At 44.7% G+C, this 17,272-nt stretch overlaps 1 protein-coding gene across 1 annotated transcript in view; it reads left to right on the forward strand.

The window, feature by feature from the left end:
* The window catches only part of LOC138807557 (paired box protein Pax-5-like), a 137,447-nt gene that overhangs the window by 91,244 nt on the left and 28,931 nt on the right, over positions 1–17,272 (forward strand). The window contains exons 7-8 of the mRNA XM_069993320.1: positions 4,917–4,973; positions 11,320–11,449. Of these exons, the coding sequence (XP_069849421.1) occupies positions 4,917–4,973; positions 11,320–11,449 (187 nt within the window). The remainder of the gene's footprint in view (positions 1–4,916; positions 4,974–11,319; positions 11,450–17,272) is intronic.

Here is a 17,272-nt window from a genome sequence, read left to right on the forward strand (position 1 = left end):
CCGTGGCTGGGTAATCCGAAGAGTTGTAGAAGAGGTCACTGTTGAATAAAGATCTTCAGGGGAGATTATAGGATTAGGGAAGAGGGAATGAGGGGATGCTCAGGGTGGAGGTTTGGAATAGGTAGGCATCTGAAGATGCCATAAGCCATGGAAAGATGTACTTAGTTGGAAAGTTGGTGCTTTGTGCTGCATCTGGGCTCCAGTGCTTCACTAATGGACAGTTTAGAATTCAGGACAAAGAGCACAGATTGAGAATTCAGAAAGAACCTGAGTTCACTACCCTGCTCTGAGACTTACTTAGTCATCTCTCAGCCTCAATTTGTCATCTAGAACATGATGGGGTTAACAAGGGGCCGAGAGGGGGCTCATAGTGCAGCACAGAACTTTGGTCTTTGAAATCATATTGCTGGAGATGATTTGGACACACTTAACATGATTTTGGCAGCTTGTTTCTCCTTTTCCCCATCTGAAAAGGGACATTGTCATCTTCCCCCTGCCCCCCAGGTTGCTTTAAGAATTGAATGAATGAATGCATTTTTCAATCTTAAAACAGTCCCTCTTGGTTAGTCATTGCTGCCTGTCTCACTGTGTTCCCTGGGGCTTCCCCTGCTGTTCTGAACCATGGGAGCCTTTGAAGGGTGCAAAGGGTGGAACACAGGGAAATGAGTCACTCAACTTTGCACATTGTTTGGAAGCCCCTTGGTCTCTACGAACCATTTTCCCCGAAGGCCTGGTCACAGTTCTGGAGGACCAAGTGAGTAGAGAGCATAACCCTCCATGCCTGCTGTGCTTTCTTATCCTCTGAGTCTGGGAGGTACCTCTGCTGACTGGCAGAGCCAGGCCACATCTTTTACCAGTTCACTTTGTTCTGGGGGCCTTTAATCACATCTGTTCAGAGCTGGACACTGGGCATGGAATTGTTGCCACAAAGATGAGGGAGTCACACACTTTTCTCATGAAGCTCATACTCCAGTTACTAAGGTTGGAGCTATGGGTACTTAAATGAACAATGTAGAGTGATGAGTGCTTAGTAGAGATCTGTATACTTGAGTATGTTAGGAACACAGAGCACTGAAAATCAGGGAGGCTGGATGGAAGAGGGAGGACTTTCAAAGCTTTGCTATTCCTTAGTACTTTGTAGATGATCAAATGTTGTGATGTTCATAGTCTATCCCCCTGAGTTTGATTCATTTTTATTTGATTAGTAGAGACAAAATGATAAAGCTTTTTGATGGTTTTGGTTTGTTAAAAAAACTATACATTTTATTTTGAGATAATTGTGGTTTCACATGCAGTTGTAAGAAACAATACAGAGGGATCTCATGTACTCTTTGCTGAGTTTCCCCTAATAAGATCTTATAAAACTGTAATACAATCAGCGTAGTAGTACATGTCTACAGTCCTGACATTCAGGAGGCTAAGGTAAGAAGACTGCTAGTTAGAGGCTATCCTGGGCTACACAGTTAGATTCTGCACCAAAACAACAGTGGCTTAAACCTACTACAGTACTATTGTACAATTGAAGCATTGACACTACAGACTCAAGACGCAGAGCAGTTCCATCATTACTAGGGGCCTCTTACCTTGTTCAGTAGACATTTTTATTGTGTTCTTTTCTTTCACATGTGTAGCCTTGGGAACTTGAAAAATGAGTAGAAAAGAGCCTTCCCTAGAAGACATTTCATTCTTCCCACCCTCCTTGTGCCTTCTCCCGAGTTACAAATGAGAAAAAGAGTCAAGAACACGAGGTGCCTGGTCTAATTTCATAGAACATTATTAACTTGGCCTAGTTATATTTTGCATAGTTCTCTTGGTGCCAGGCATGATAGGCATCTTGGCCACATTGTCTCTCCTGATGCTGCCTTATCTCTGGATTTGGAGGCCTGGGGCAGAACGAGCAACATTGTCACTGACCGTGGGTCAGACTTGACCTGTGGTAGGAGAGCCCTGTTGCATAGTTGAAGACCCCATGTGACAGGGTGCAAACTTTGGTGAAGCCTCAAAACCAAGGGCCCTGGTGGTTCAGGTCCATCTCCCTCACAGCAGATGCAGTGAATGGGGCTTGTGAGGGAAAGAGTGTTTCCCCCACCCCAGCTTCCATGGGAAACTGAGAGAGCCAAACCTCCAGGTTCCCTGCTAACCAGTCTAACTCATAGTGACCAACCCAGAGAGACTCCTTCATGCATGCTTTGCTGGGTGGAGTTTTGTGTTTCCAGGTTTAAAAACATGGGCTATGACTCCTCCAGCCTGAAGATGCTGGGCTGTGGAACTGGAGAATTGGATTTGTGATCAGGAGGAGCTTTTCCCTGGGGGCTGACCATGAGGGCTTTTCTGCTCTGGGCTAGGCACATCTGGACTCCCCTCTGCAGTTCCTTTCCCACATCTGCTCACACCCTAGGATTCCAAGGGTGTAATCAACCTGCAGGGACATAGCAAACTGGAAAGGACTAGGCATACAGGAGGTCTGATGTTTCTGTATTTGGAACACTTGGGTCTCTGATGTGGAGTGTGTGTGTGTGTATGTGTGTGTGTCAGAGAGAGAGAGAGAGAGAGGAGAGAGAGAGAGAGAGCGCGCACTGGAGGAACAGGGAAAGGCATGGGGAAAAGGAGGTGGAGAACCAACTCCTGACTTTCCTCAGCTTCTTGGGTGCTCAAAGTGTTCCACAGTTATTCTGGGGCAGTAGATGAGAGGTGGCAAGCTTGACCACAGCTTAAGTCCATGCTGCCTATTTTTCTCCTCCTCCTCCTCCTCCTCCTCCTCCTCCTCCTCCTCTTCCTTCTTGTTCTTGTTCTTGTTCTTGTTCTTGTTCTTGTTCTTGTTCTTGTTCTTGTTCTTCTTGTTCTTGTTCTTGTTCTTGTTGTTGTTGTTCTTCTTCTTCTTGTTCTTGTTGTTCTTGTTCTTGTTCTTGTTCTTGTTCTTGTTCTTGTTCTTGTTCTTGTTCTTCTTCTTCTTCTTCTTCTTCTTCGTCTTCTTCTTCGTCTTCTTCTTCGTCTTCTTCTTCGTCTTCTTCTTTGTCTTCTTCTTCGTCTTCTTCGTCTTCGTCTTCGTCGTCTTCGTCTTCGTCTTCTTCGTCTTCGTCTTCGTCGTCTTCGTCTTCGTCTTCTTCGTCTTCTTCGTCTTCTTCGTCTTCTTCGTCTTCCTCATTTTCTTCTGAGACTTGGAAAGAAGACGAAATAGTCTAATTAGCTAAAATGGGGAACTCACTCCAGTCTTGTTGACATTCCATTCTTGGAACCCCCCAACTTCATTTTAATGACTTTTTTTAAAGTATAATTTTTATACCATAAAATTTACTCATTTAAAGTGTACATTCTCAGTAAGTTTAAGGAACTGTATAACCATCACCACAGTCCAGTTTGGGAATACTTACATCTTTTTAGCAATAACTTTTGTACTCATTTATAGTTAATCTCTGTCCTACCCTCTGTCCTAACTAATGCACTACTCTGCTCTGTGTGTGTGTGTGTGTGTGTGTGTGTGTGCGCGCGCGCGCGCGTGCACACGCGCATGGGCTCAAGTGTATTTGCAACTTCTGGACATCCATGTAGGTGGAGCATTTCTTCTGCCTGGCTTCCCTTTGCAGAGTATTTTGCGGGCTGTCCATGTTGGGCTCTATCAATATTTCAGTCCTTGGATTCCTTTCAAGAAAGTAACAATCTACCACATTTTTTAACCACATTTTTGCTTACCATGTTTTGTTAGCAGCACTTGCTTTTGAAGCAGACTGCAGACATTGTAACACTTCATCCTTAAATATTTTGGAATGAATCTTGAAAAAGTTTCTTTGAAAGACTTTCAAAAATGAACTCATTACTTTACTCATGTAACTGTAACCCCTCTGTACAGCATCTTTACAATGAAATAAAAGACTTTCAAAAAGCATACTCACAATACCATTACCATACCTAATGGACTCCTTAAAGTCATTTGTTCCATACTTGCCATGCCCCCTTCCCTTCCCTTCCCTTCCCCTTCCCTTCTCTTCCCTTCCCTTCCCCTTCCTTTCCCTTCCCTTCCCTTTCCTTCCCTTCCCTTCCCTTTCCCTTCCCTTTCCCTTCCCTTCCTTTCCCCTCTTCTTTTCTTTTCTTGTGCTAGTACTGGGACTTAAACTCAGGCCCTGGATACTGTCCCTTAGATTTATTTTTTGCACAGGCTTAGTGTTTTACTACCTGAGTCACAGCTCTGCTTCCAGCTCTTTGGTAATTAATTGGAAATGTGTTTCATGGACTTTCTTTCCCTGGCTGGTTTCAAACTAATCCTGAGATCTCAGCCTCCTGAATAGTTAGGATTACAGGCATGAGCCAGCAGTATCTGGCTTGATTATTTTACAGTTACATTCTTTGAAGTCTGTTTGTTTCAACCGTGGTCCACACTACAATAATTGATGGATCTCTAAGTCTTTTTGAACCTATGGCTTCCTCTGATTCTCTTTCGGTAACTCCTAACTCATTGTTGAAGAGGAAATCTGTACTTTCTCATGTAGCCAGTGATCTTGGCAAAGAGCATTAGCAACAGAAGGGACTGCATGGAGTGAAAGTCCCCAGAAAGAAGGGACACAGAGGCCAGTGAGGGGGCACCTGGAAGAACCCTCTGCTTCCTCAGTCTCAGTCATCAGAGCTTGAGGACTTTCCTCCCCTGCTCCTCTGGGGGATTCTCCTCCTCCCTCCCTTGGCCAGGTGGAGAGGTGGGCAAGTGTTTCAGAGTCTGTTTCTCAGGGCCATCTGAAGCCCAGTGGTCAGCCTGGAGGAGCCCAGAAGGGAACCTGCCCAGCATGATCCCTGTTCAGGAGCCTCCTGGCCCAAGACAGCCTGGCTATTCAGGGAGCCAGCTCTGCAGCCTTGTACACAAACCTTGCCCTCCTTCTTGCTGCCTCCTTCTCACGTGTCTGTTTCTTCTCTCCTCCATGCTATGGCAGTGGTGCCCCGTGCTGATGAGACAATACTTGGTGCAGCCCCAGGCAGTCCTTTTCCAGGTAATTTCCTAGGGACCCAAATGATGCCCAGTGCATTCTGTCCTGGGGCCCACGCCTCTGAGTCCTTTGCTAGGATTCTTTAACCTCTACTGTTTAGTTTCCAAGAGCTCTCCCAGTCCTATGCAGTCAATTCTCACCAGCTCTCAGACAGGCAGCTAGTGCCCGCATGACCTGTCCCAGAGGCAACCTGGCTTGTCTAATGCTGTACAGGTGAGACAGAAACAGAGCTGGGCCAAGACGTCTGTGTGATCACTCCTAGCTCAATGTTCTTTCCATCACTGAGTAAAGGCTAGAAATGACACAGAATCCACCAAGGTAGTGCACTCCCTTTTTTCTCTGCATTTGTCCAGTGGGAGAGATGACCCCAAGTGACTTTTCTGGCTTGGATATTTGAGACAATTGAGGCTTTCCATTAACTGGAGCATGGAGTCTGGTTGGAGGGAGCACACAGCAATACACCAGGCACAGGGCCTGGGAAGACTGCAAATTGTTGACCTCAGCTCAATTTTTTCTTTTTGGGTTGTGGTCAAAGGACAACATCAGAGGGTTGTATTGGGGAGGATATCTGAAGAAAAAGCCTCAGGGGCTCAGAAGCAGAAAACGTGGAACACAGCTCTTGCCTGTAGTAGTCCATGGCTGGGTTTAGGTGGGAGGGACAGCATATCCAAGGATGGAGGTGACTGATACATGACCCATGCTACTGGTCAGCCTTGAACTTCCTAAGTTAAGTCTCCTCTCCCTTCCCCCCTCCCTCCCCTCGTTTCTCCCCTCCTCTTATCTTTCTTCTTCCTTCCCCTCCCATCCTCTTCCCATTCCTTTCCCTCCCCTCTGCTCTCTCGATTCCCCTCCCCTGCCTTCCTCTTCCATGCACTGTGCTGTTCTTTCTTCCTCCTTCTTTTTTTCTCCTTCCCCATCTGTTTGTCTGTCTGTCTCTCTCTCACAATACACTTACATACACATATACATGTGTACACATCTTACCTTTTTTTTTCTTTCAGTACTGGGGTTTGAACTTAGGACCTCATATTTATATTATCTCAAGTAGCTGGGGTGATAGGCACATACCACCAGGCCCAGTTTACTTGTTGAGATAAGGTTTAACTTTTTTTTTTGGCATGGCCTTACCTCTAGTAGGAATCTTCCCAATCTCCACTTCTGGAGTAGCTGGGATTACTTACTTTTATATTTTGTTATCATTTAAAAAATATTATCTGCCAGCCTCTATTTTCACAAAAGACTTGAGATGGCCAAAATATATTGCTAAGTAAGTCTGACAAAAATCCAGAGATTTTGAAAAGGGGAAGATCATCACACAAAGAACTAGCAATGATACAGTTATGGTACTTAAGCACTGAATTTGACTGAGTTTCCTGGCAGCCATAGTAAAAGGAAATATAGAGTGGTTTCTAATGTTTTGTTTAGTCTGAGGCAAATTAATGATAGTCATGGCAAAGAAATTTTTTTCTTGCACTAAGTTATAGGAGAGATGGGCAAGGAATTTGAATATTCTGATGAGCTATGTCTCTAGAGGTTTAAAAAAATACCTTGTGCTGGGCACCTGTGGTTCATGTCTATAATCCTAGCTACTCAGGGGGATAAGAGCTGAGGATTGTGGTTCCACATCAGCCACAGCAGGAAAGTCCATGATTCTTATCTCCAATTAGCCACCAGAAAAATCTGAAGGTAGGGTTGTGGCTCAAGTGGTAGAGGGCTAACCTTGAACAAAAACATTCAGGGACAAGCCAGGTGCTGGTAGCTCACACCTGTAATACTAGCTACTCAGGAGGCTGAGATCTGAGGATCATGGTTCAAAGCCAGCCTGGGCAGGAAAGTGAGACTCTTTATCTCCAATAAACCACTAGAAAACCAGAAGTGGTGCTGTGTCTCAAGTGGTACAGCGCTTGCCTTGAGCTGAAGAGTGAAGGGACAGCACCCAAGCCCAGAGTTTAAGCCCCACGATCGACAAAAACAAAAACAAAAACAAACAAAAAAACCCCAAACAAAACAACAACAAAAAAATGTTCAGGGACAGTGCCTAGGCCCTGAGTTCAAGTTTCAGGACTGTGTGCGCGCGTGCACACACACATAGACACATTACCTTGTATGGGATTCAACAAATGCACTCAACATTTGTTATTCCATTACAGGCCCTTCTCTAAGGGATTTAACTAATGTTGGACTGGGACATTGCTCTCTGGTCAGCTGACTTGAGAGAAGGGCAAAGGATGTTAGCATATCACTTAAAGCTATAGTTCTAACACTTTCTAGTTAATGTATGAGAACTGTGGATTCTATCGTACTTCTGGATCCTTCATTTATTTATTCAACAAGCACCAAGGAGGCCCATGTCTCATACTCTCAAAGTAACCAAGAGAGAGATAGATAGCCATTGCATATAGGGATAGGTATGATCACAGAGCTCTGTACAAAATCCACCCAGCGTAAAAGCATCGTAGAGTGACTATTTCCTTGTAGAAGTATCGGGCCAGGAATGGCTTTACCAAGGAATACATTTGAACTTTGTTTTGCAGATAATGTAGGAGCTCTCTAAGCAACTAAGAGGGGCCCCCAGGCAGAGGCAAATGGTACCTGGAATGTCTGAGGAGCAAAGCCAGTACAACAATGCTCTTGAGAACTCAGGGGATTGGGGAGAATGCAGTTTCCCTTAGAAATCACAGGCAGCTCAAAGGGTCAGACAGCGATGAGGTCTTGGTGGACACTTACGCACCCAAACTAGATTCTGGCGCCTTGGAAAGAGTCAGAGTGTGAAGTCTGGCTGCTGGGCTATTTTTGCTAGGTAGTGACAATGAGAAGAATGGTTGGTAAAGGGCAGCCAAGGCCTTGTTTTTGAGTACTACATGTCCCCAAATCATGGCTCTTCAGGGGAGTTCTTTCTACCTGTGGAAGCCAGTGGTGGTTGAGTGACAAGACTTTTGAACTTCCTCTTGCATGTACTATGCAGATTGAAGATTTCAAGTCTTGAAAAACAGTGGTACAAAACAAACTGTTGGAATAACTGAATGAATTTTGTTTGATATTGAATGTAATTGAGTATCACAAAATCAAATAGCAATTTCCACCTGGAAATTAAGTACATTAAGAGTCAAGAGAAGCCAGGTGCTGCTGGCTTATGCCTGTAATAACTAACTACTCAGGAATCTGACATCTAAGGATTGTGGTTCGAAGCCAGCCCAGGAAGGGTAGTCTGTGAGACTCTTATTTCCAACTACTTAGAAAAATCCAGAAGTGGCGCTGTGGTTCAACAGGGAGAGTGCTAGCCTAGAACACAAAGAGATACCCATGGCCCATGCTCTCTACAATTCTTATAACCCATTGACTCTGCTGCCTTCGGGGAGATGGAACTTTCCCAGCAGACCCAGCTGCATAGCCCTGTCACAGTTTGGGAAGTCTTGAATAGGATGGAGAAGTATACTAGAGTAGAGTACTATCTGTTGGCTGGGATGGTGCCTGGCCCTGGGAAGGAGCACTGGTTCATGCTCATCCTTATGAATGGTTCCAATCCCTTCTGGTCCACTTGCAGCTACTTAGCCATTCCATCTCCACCCTGAATACTTCCCTTCAGCTAGAACAGCAGCATGTTTTGCCTCATAGCTGTTTATTTACCACTAAGCTTTCCTTCAGCTATTCCAGACTAGGAGACAGGACTTTCTCAGTCCTAGGTAAACTAGAACTCACCCCAAGAAACCTTTCCTGATCATTCTCCACCCCATATTTCTTCCTATTAGAATTTCCAGGGCCATATATCTTTCTCTTGGAGCATGTCAGGTATCTCATGCCATTTTGTTCATCCCAAGACTTAGTAAAGGTGGGATGAATCCACACCTACTATGTTCAGGCCTCCATCAGGGTATCTGAGATATAGAGAAAACTGGGACCTGCTTCTAGAGACCCAAAAAGTTAGAAGATGTCATCTGGGAAGAGATCTTCCAGAAGGCATTCTTCCCTTATACTTGATCAAGGCAATGCACTGAAGGAGCAGCTTCTGGAGAGCTTTATTTCCAAATTCATTCTTAGCACATCTGGAGGCTAACACATGACCAAGTCTCATCCTCCAAGGATGAAGCGTAGGCCTTGACCTTTTTTTTTTTTTTAACAGCTCTCTGCTGCACATGATGAAGGCAATGCCTTCAAAGTTGCTGCTTGTAAGCTTCAACAAGAAATATATTTTCATCTCCAACTCATATACACTACCCACTGTGTGCAAAACAGAAATTTACTAAATGGGATTTGCCTTTCTCTATGTGTGAGAGCCTTGCCTTTCTCTGTTCTTCAGGCAAGTCACTTTCCTTCTATCATGGTAAAATGGGACAACAATATCTGTGGATAAGAAGGGAGAACTCAAGAACAGTCAAGTGGGAAATTTGGTGCACTTGTAAAGATTATGATTATTATTTCCCTGGCACCATTTGGCAGAATGAGAAGCTGGAGTGGGACTCATATGCCTCCTGGTAGTCAAGAATGACTTCTTGGAGGAGGAAGTACTGAGGCAGAGCCATAAAATAACGGAGACTCTCTCCTATCCTCACAGTGATGGGGAGTGAGCCCTGCATGAGCATCCTAGGACAAAAGCACATTCCTTCCTTTTCTATGAAGGCCGGGCTTGCGCCCCTAGATATTTGGCTGGACCTAGAGCTGAGCACATTAGACGCCTTTGCTTTTTGCATTTAGGTCTCTAATCCACCTGGGATTGATTTTTGTGTCTTGTGTGAAGATCCAATTTCTTTCTTTACCTTGTTTCTGAATGGATAACCAGTTACCCTGCACTGTTTATTAAAGAGTCCATCCTTTCCTGCTGATTTGTCTGTCTCCTCACCCATATATCAAGGTTCCATATGTGCGCAGATCAGTTTCTAGTCTCCATTCTGTTTCACTGGTCTATTTATCTGTCCCTGTGCCAATACCACACTGTCTTAATTACTGCAGCTTTGTAGTGATTCTTGATGTTGCTAGGCTTGTCCCTTCAGTATTGTTCTCTGTGGGAAGCCCCAGGACCCACTTTGAGGCCCAGGATATTCTCTACATGTTCAGAATCAGCCTCTTGTAGAAGATGCTTGATGAGCCCTAGGGTTCTGACCATGCTGTTATCAGTGAACAGCACCCCAGGGCTCCTGCAGCCCCAACTCATGACTGTCACCATCCCTGGAAGGGTTTTCTAACTGGTTTGCAGGTATGTGCCTGAGCCTGAGTCCCTTCTGCCTGCTACTTGTCCAGTGGCTCCTTTGTTTTCCTCCAGTGGCTCAGAGTCTAATCATCCAATCCTACTCAGAGTGCCAGCAACCCCTTCCAGAACACTGCTTGCCTCCCTATCCTTGCCTGCCAAGGATATAACCCTAGACAGACAGGGATATGTCCCCTATTGGCAATGCCAGGAACCTGAGAATCTCCCTACTCCAAAGCTTGGCATGCACACCAATTTTCTGGCTTTGTTGTTTTCTTTAACTGTAAATAGGCCTAGAGGTTGAGTGAAAGGAAGAGACATGTTATGTCTCTTTATAATTTAGTCTGTCCTCAGATGGAAAGATCCAAGCTGGCATCTTCACTGCCCTCTCTGGAGGCATTCTGACAAGGGTTTGCATGAAATGACTCATTGCAAACTCTGGTTTCATGAAATGGTTTAAAGAAGGAGACACGAGTCATAGGCTAGTACACGTGGCTGGTGTGGGTTCGGTAAACCAGATGTTTTGGGATCAGAGTATTCAGCACATAGGTGTTTATGTGCTTTCAGAATTTAAAAGCACTTGTCAACTTGTGACTCAATTGGCTGGATGTATTAGATTTCGGATAAATTCTCTGGATCTAGATTCTGCCTGTTCTGCCACAAAGTTCCCCTCCAGCCTCAGTTTGCCTGTCTGTGAAATGAGGGTCTGGACCGGATGATCTCTCTGGTTCCTTTTACACTGTAGTATAAGAGCACAAAAAATCAGAAGCACTTATTTCTGAAGCACTCTGTCTACCCTCTTCCAAGAAGACTTTGTTTCTGCCTTGCATTGGTTACTGGGGTTTTCCTCCCTACGTGGAAGAGAATGATGGTCTGGGGCTAGTTTGGGCTGACTAGGGGCACAGGCCACACAAAGCCAGTTTTGACTTTTTGTGAAGCTTCATGAACTCCACTTTTCTACATTGGGCCAATTGTTGATTCTGGATACCGGTCTTATTCTTTCCCAGTGAATCTACCCTTTCAACCAGGGAATTCCTGAGGCCCCCGTGGGCCTCAGCACAGGCAAGCTGGCTTTGCCCAGCTTGGTACTTAGCCCAAAACATGGAGGTGCATTTGACCAGGGTGTCTCTGAATCTGCTGCTGAGATGTATCTATTTCTTCTTTCAGACGACGGAATATTCAGCTATGGCCTCGCTGGCTGGAGGGCTGGATGATATGAAGGCCAATCTGACCAGCCCCACCCCTGCTGACATCGGGAGCAGTGTGCCAGGCCCACAGTCCTACCCCATTGTGACAGGTGAGGTACCTGGTGTTAGGGGTATGGGGATAGAGAGAGAGAGATAGGAGTGAGAGAATGCATGTGTGGTGGAAAGAATGATGTCTTGGTGCTGTTAGATATGCCTGGCCATTTTTGCCTTACTGAGGTTATAAGGTCCTGGAACAGGTCAGACAGCGACTGCTGGGACCATGGGTTGTGGCTGTAATAAGACACAACTGTGCATTGCTGCAATCAAGCTGGAGAATAAATGCTCAATAGACTGTAGGCCAGGAGCAATGACAAGGAACCTCCTGTCAGTGGGGCCGCTGTGAATGGAGCCAAGTGGTCAGAGGTCTGGGATTTCTCCCTGGTTGGTGCCAGCTTCAGGGAGGAGTGAGACTCCTGGTAGGTTGTCATCAGCATTTCAAATTTCCAGGCAGAGGTTGAGTCAATAAGGGCTGAAGGCTTAGGCCAGAAGGTGCTTGTGAAGATGCCAAACAGCTGCCTTTCTAGAAGGCCTGAAGATGGCCTCAGTCATTACTGTCAGTGGAAAGTGTGTCCCTTAGGCTGAGGTCATAGCTCAGTGGCAGAGCACTTGTCTGTTATGCTCCAGACCCTGGGTTCCCCTTCTCATTGTAGGCTCTGAGCATGCTGGGTTTGAAACTGGGTTTACTAGCTGTTATCTTGATTAGTCAGATAAGAATTCCAGGCTGTGGTTTTTCTGATCTTTATGATGGGAACATCATCTAGGGCTGGTGTGAGAATAGACAGGTTCACATGTACAAGGTGCTTGGACTTTTCTAGGACACAGTAAGCACCTAATAAATGTGCTGTCATTACTTCTCTCAGAGTCTTCTCTGTGGCCTGTTGTGACTGAGAGACTCTTGGCACTCAGGCTCATCAGCATTGGGCACTGTGTCTATAGGATGGACTCAGCTGCCAGCTCCAGGAGGGCATCTAACCTTTCAGTATCACACACAGAGAGTGGCTGTGGGACACATGTGGGTCAGGGCCATTGGGTCCAGTCTAAGGTGGCAGGATGACCCTGTGGGCTGGTAGACAATGCACTGTGAGCAGTATCTTTCCAGGGAGCAGTGGTATGGCCAGCCAATACCAGGGCCACTCTGCCATGAGGATAATCTGGTGGCTCATCCTATCTTTCACCCCCTTGTGATCCTCTTTTGGACACAGCTTAGGGCCTCAATGTTTCCACCTGGTCTCTGGCCTCCTGGTCTCTTAGGCTCCTTGTAATGACTAAATGAAATTCTGGAGTAGACTTCCCTTCAGAAGGAGGGCTTGGGGCTGAAATCAAGATTCCTGAGAAACCTTGTTAAGGCAGGTCTCAAGAAGATTTTGCATACATTTGTTCACATGGTTATTCGATGGTTAATAACCCAATTAGTGTTGACCACCTTTCTGACAGTTGAAGGAAGAAGCAGATGGATACCTGTCCAAAGGGTTAATCTATCCCATGGATAGGTCTAATTGGGCCCACATAGAGCTTTAGTTTTTTTTAGCTCAAACCAGGCATGGTGGTTCACACATGCTCATAACAGCTACTTAATAGGTAGATATTGGGAAGATTGCAAGGCCAACTAGAGTAAAAAGTTTGTAAGTCTCATCAGCCAATAAAAATGTGGGCATGATAGCATTCTCTTATCATCCCAGTTATGCAGAAAAGGGTAAACAAGAGGCTCAAGGTTCACGTTGGCCTGAGCATAAATGCAAGATGGTAAATGAAAATATCTATAGAAAAAAGGGGCTGGAGGTTGTGGTCAAGTAGAACATGGATAGAGTTAATTTCTTTAATATATAAAGAACTTTTAAGAAAGAATAATTAAAAGATCAGTAGACAAAACAAGCAAAGATATGAATTAGAGAAAATGTAGATGCCCCAATTTTATATAAAAAATACACACTGGTTCAGAATTTTAAAGCAATAAGTAAAAAAAGCCTCATAAGACAGAGTTCCATTAGCTTATCAAAGATAAAGGTAAATGTTGGGAGGAGAATGAAAAACAGGTATATTCATGTGCTGTTACAAGAGTTTAAATTGGTTCAATTTTTTTGGAGGGAAACTTGAAAATGCCTATGAAAATTTTAAATTTATATTGCAGGTATGTTCACATATGTGCATAATGATGTCTGTGTGCATAATAATTATATAATTGCTTATATTGGCAAACAACATCAATAGAAGCTATCTAAATAAAATATGGCTCTTTTATGTAATGAAATACTATGCAGCCTTCAAAAAAAGTATTGACTTTTTTAAGATAATGTTTAAGACAAACATTTAAGTAAAAAGCAAGTTTAGAAGAATGTAAGTATAACCAATTTGTTAAAAAATATTATGTAGAGGAACAAAGAGTGAACAAATGCAGGAATGGTACTCACTAGACACAATGTTGAAAATGAACTATACAACTTGTGAGTGGGGATGGAAGGGGAAAACAGAGAGAGCAAGGGAAGGGGAGACATTGTCCAGATAGAAATGCACTCATTACCTAACTTGTGTAACTGCAATCCCTCTGCACAACACTTTTATAAAAAACAATTAAAAATAAAAAATAAAAGTAGAATGCAATATTATAATATGGGGAAATTTTTAAATATGATACAATACAAATAATTTTTAAAGGAACTATTATTGAGTTAACAAACAGATATATAGCAGATGCTTACACATGAAGATTCAGTGGGAGGACTTGGAACTTTCCTTCTGCTTTTTAAGGCATTGAGGTTCTATGCTTGGGAGAGGAGGCAGGGTCTCCACCCAATCCCACCCAGAATTCCTGACATTAAACACTTAAACAATATAGCCTTCACATCTGATTTTAAATAAAATTTAAACAATGCACTGATAATGAGATAAAGGAGAAATAAAAAGCAAGACTGCTTATAATCAAGCAATATGTATTGATATGTGCCTACTCTGTCTAAACTACAAGACAAAACAGTTCAGGGCTTTGCTGATTTGCCCATGAACCAACGCATGGTGAACGCAGTCACCTTGAGCATACCCTTATGCAGGATTGTGGACCAAGGAATTACACCTTCTCATAGTGGCACATTTTGCCGACAGGAGGAACTCTTAGCAGAGTTCCAAATAAAACGAAGCATGAGATTTGCTCAATTTATACTAAAGTAGTTGCATCCCTAGAAAATTCAGAGTATATGAGACCATGGAATTTGCAAGTTCACATTTATATGTAAATGAAATTCAGTTCTAGATTCAAATAATTGCAAACAGATTTTCCAGCTTCATAAATGCTTTTCAGGACATGACAATAGTGCAGGATGGAAGAAGATGATTCATTGTGTGGAACTATTCCATGCAAGCCAGCAATTCATGCCCCTCCAGTATCTAAGAGCCTCACAGAATTTCACAATGTCCTCTAGGGGACGCTATTGACTCCACTGAAACCTGTTAGAACACCTTGAAGGAAATCCTTGGAGGGCTATTGGTGGGCTGCATGTCACTCTACATATGTTAGTGGCTGTGCTGACAAAGTTCTGAAGTCTTCAGAGGAAGTCAGTCTTCCAACTCACCTGTGTTCACTTCCTACCCCAAGGTTCCTGTAGGTGCTCAGTTGAACTGTAAGCCCCTGGGCTCTACTGGGGGCTGAAGAGTACCCCTGCCCAGCCTGCTCCATCTCTGCTCTAACACTCCAGGCTACCCAAGGAAGATCTCATTAGAGAACAAGTCGATTACTCTCCACCGTTTATATGCAGCATTAAATATTAAGCGAAACCCCTGCTCTACTAGCAGGCCCACGGTTCAGAAACTACTCACCATTTGTGAACTGGTGACATGGTCAGCTGGTTCCTGCACTGTCAGCAGTTTGGGCCTCTCCTGATTGGGACTAATTACCTGCAGGTGTGCCCTTGAGCCACAGGCCCGCTGATGGGACAGCTACTGTGCCTACCTGCCAGAGAGGACCTCGGGAAGGGTGCCAGGCTCCCGACTTTTGCCTGCCTCCCCACTGGCCAGAGAGCTGGCAGTCTTGTTTCCAGATGTGCCCACCCAACATTTTGCTTGGGAGAACAAAGGAGCAGGATCAGTCTGTGTGACCTTGCTAGCCTCTTCCCTTGGGGACTGTGTGATCAGAAGAATGAAATGACAGGGGGAGACTGAACAAGGCCTCCCTGGGTCCAACAGGGTTAGGAAGCACTAGGCTGGTGGGTGACCCAGGCCTCGGGGTCTAAGGCTTTCTCTGAGCACATGGGAATTATGGATACTTTTCTAGGCTAATGTATGAAGGATCCCTACCTTTGCCTGTGTCCTGAGGGCATAAGTCATAGAGAAATGTTCCCCGTGTCAATCCTGTGTGTGTGGGGGGGTATACTCTCTCAGGGATTCCTAAAAGGTCCTGACCCTATAGAACACCACAGGAAGATTCTGGGTGGAGACATCAGGACATCTGGCCAAGGGGCAGAGGGAGCAGAAATATGAGTGCTACAGGTGACTTTTTTCCCCCACATGTTTGGGGTACCCATGTCCAGTATAGGAGCAGTGATATATCTGCTTTGTGTCAGGATTTTTCAGAAACATTCAGACTGTACATGGTATTGCTTTGGGTCTGTGAACCCAAGATTCCCAGACTCAGAATCTCTAGCACTGCGGAAGCACCTCTGGCTGTGTGATAGGGAACCTTCTCTGCTGAACGACTCTGGGGGATTTCCTGATGAGGCTTCACACTCAGATGTACTCTGCCCCCTCCTCATGTTTCCTCTGGCCAGGCGCCAGGCAGCTTTGAACAGCCGATTGTTCATCTTTCCATGGGGAACACCTCCTTTGACCCACTTTTTATGAGCCTTTTTTGAGGCTCATCAGACACAACTAAATACCTCTTCTCTCCCACTGAAGTCATAATGAATAATGAAAGGAAGAATATGAGAAATGCCTGTGTACCTGGGCTGCCAAGGGGTGTGAAAAATTGCAGTAAAAGCTGTAATGCAGCACGCTAGCCAGGACTGCATGCTCAGCCATGTGCTTCCCGAGGAAGACCCTGGGCTACTGAGTTGCTGTGTGCATTGGAGAGGGAGGGTAATTTCAGCAGTTACTGTTTATTGGACTCTTATTCTGGGGCTAGATAGAGATGCTGGGAGATAGCACCTGCCCTCACTGGGCTCTCCTGCTGGGGAGAGCAAGGCAAACTACAGTAAACACAATGAACATGCAATGTGTTTCGTAATGCATGTGCTCTGAAGAAAATAAACAGAGGGAAAGAATCATGAGAGGCTGGGGCTGAGAGGTGGTGGTATACTGATGTGGTGGTGGATGAAGTAAGACCTTTTTAGAAAGGCAATGCGATTCAATTAGAGATCTGAAGAAGTTTTGGGATGATTTGGTGGAAAGGAACTTTCAGTGGATGATATCTCAGATGATGCCTAGTAAATGTATGGATGAATGAATGGAGATGTCTAAAGGTGGGACTGTTATTCTCTCTGTGCCCATTGGGTTCAGCCTATATCTAAATTAGACCCTGGGGGTAGGGAGGCATCTCAGAAATAGTGGAAACTATAAGAGATAGGAAGCTTGCTTTTTGACCCAGCAGGGGTTAGTTCCCTATCAGGGCTTGGACATCTCTGCTGTTGGGAATTTCAAGGGCAAAGAGCTTACGAGAAGCTCTTATCGGTGAAAGGATTTCCTTTCGATTCACAGATGGGAAGCTGAGGTTTCCATAGGCAATGCTGGCAACCATGCCATGATCTCATAGACTTAAGCAGTGCCCAATAAGACCCTCAGTCTGGCATGTGCCCCTAAGGTACAACTCAAAGACTATATGGTCTGTATATTGATTTTTTTGAATATTACAAAAAGACATATCTGGACACCAGTGGTTCATGCTGATAAAT

The sequence above is a fragment of the Dipodomys merriami genome, unplaced genomic scaffold (genome assembly GCF_024711535.1).
Source record: "Dipodomys merriami isolate MVZ:Mamm:240054 unplaced genomic scaffold, mDipMer1.0.p SCAF_420, whole genome shotgun sequence".
NCBI classification, from domain to species: domain Eukaryota; kingdom Metazoa; phylum Chordata; class Mammalia; order Rodentia; family Heteromyidae; genus Dipodomys; species Dipodomys merriami.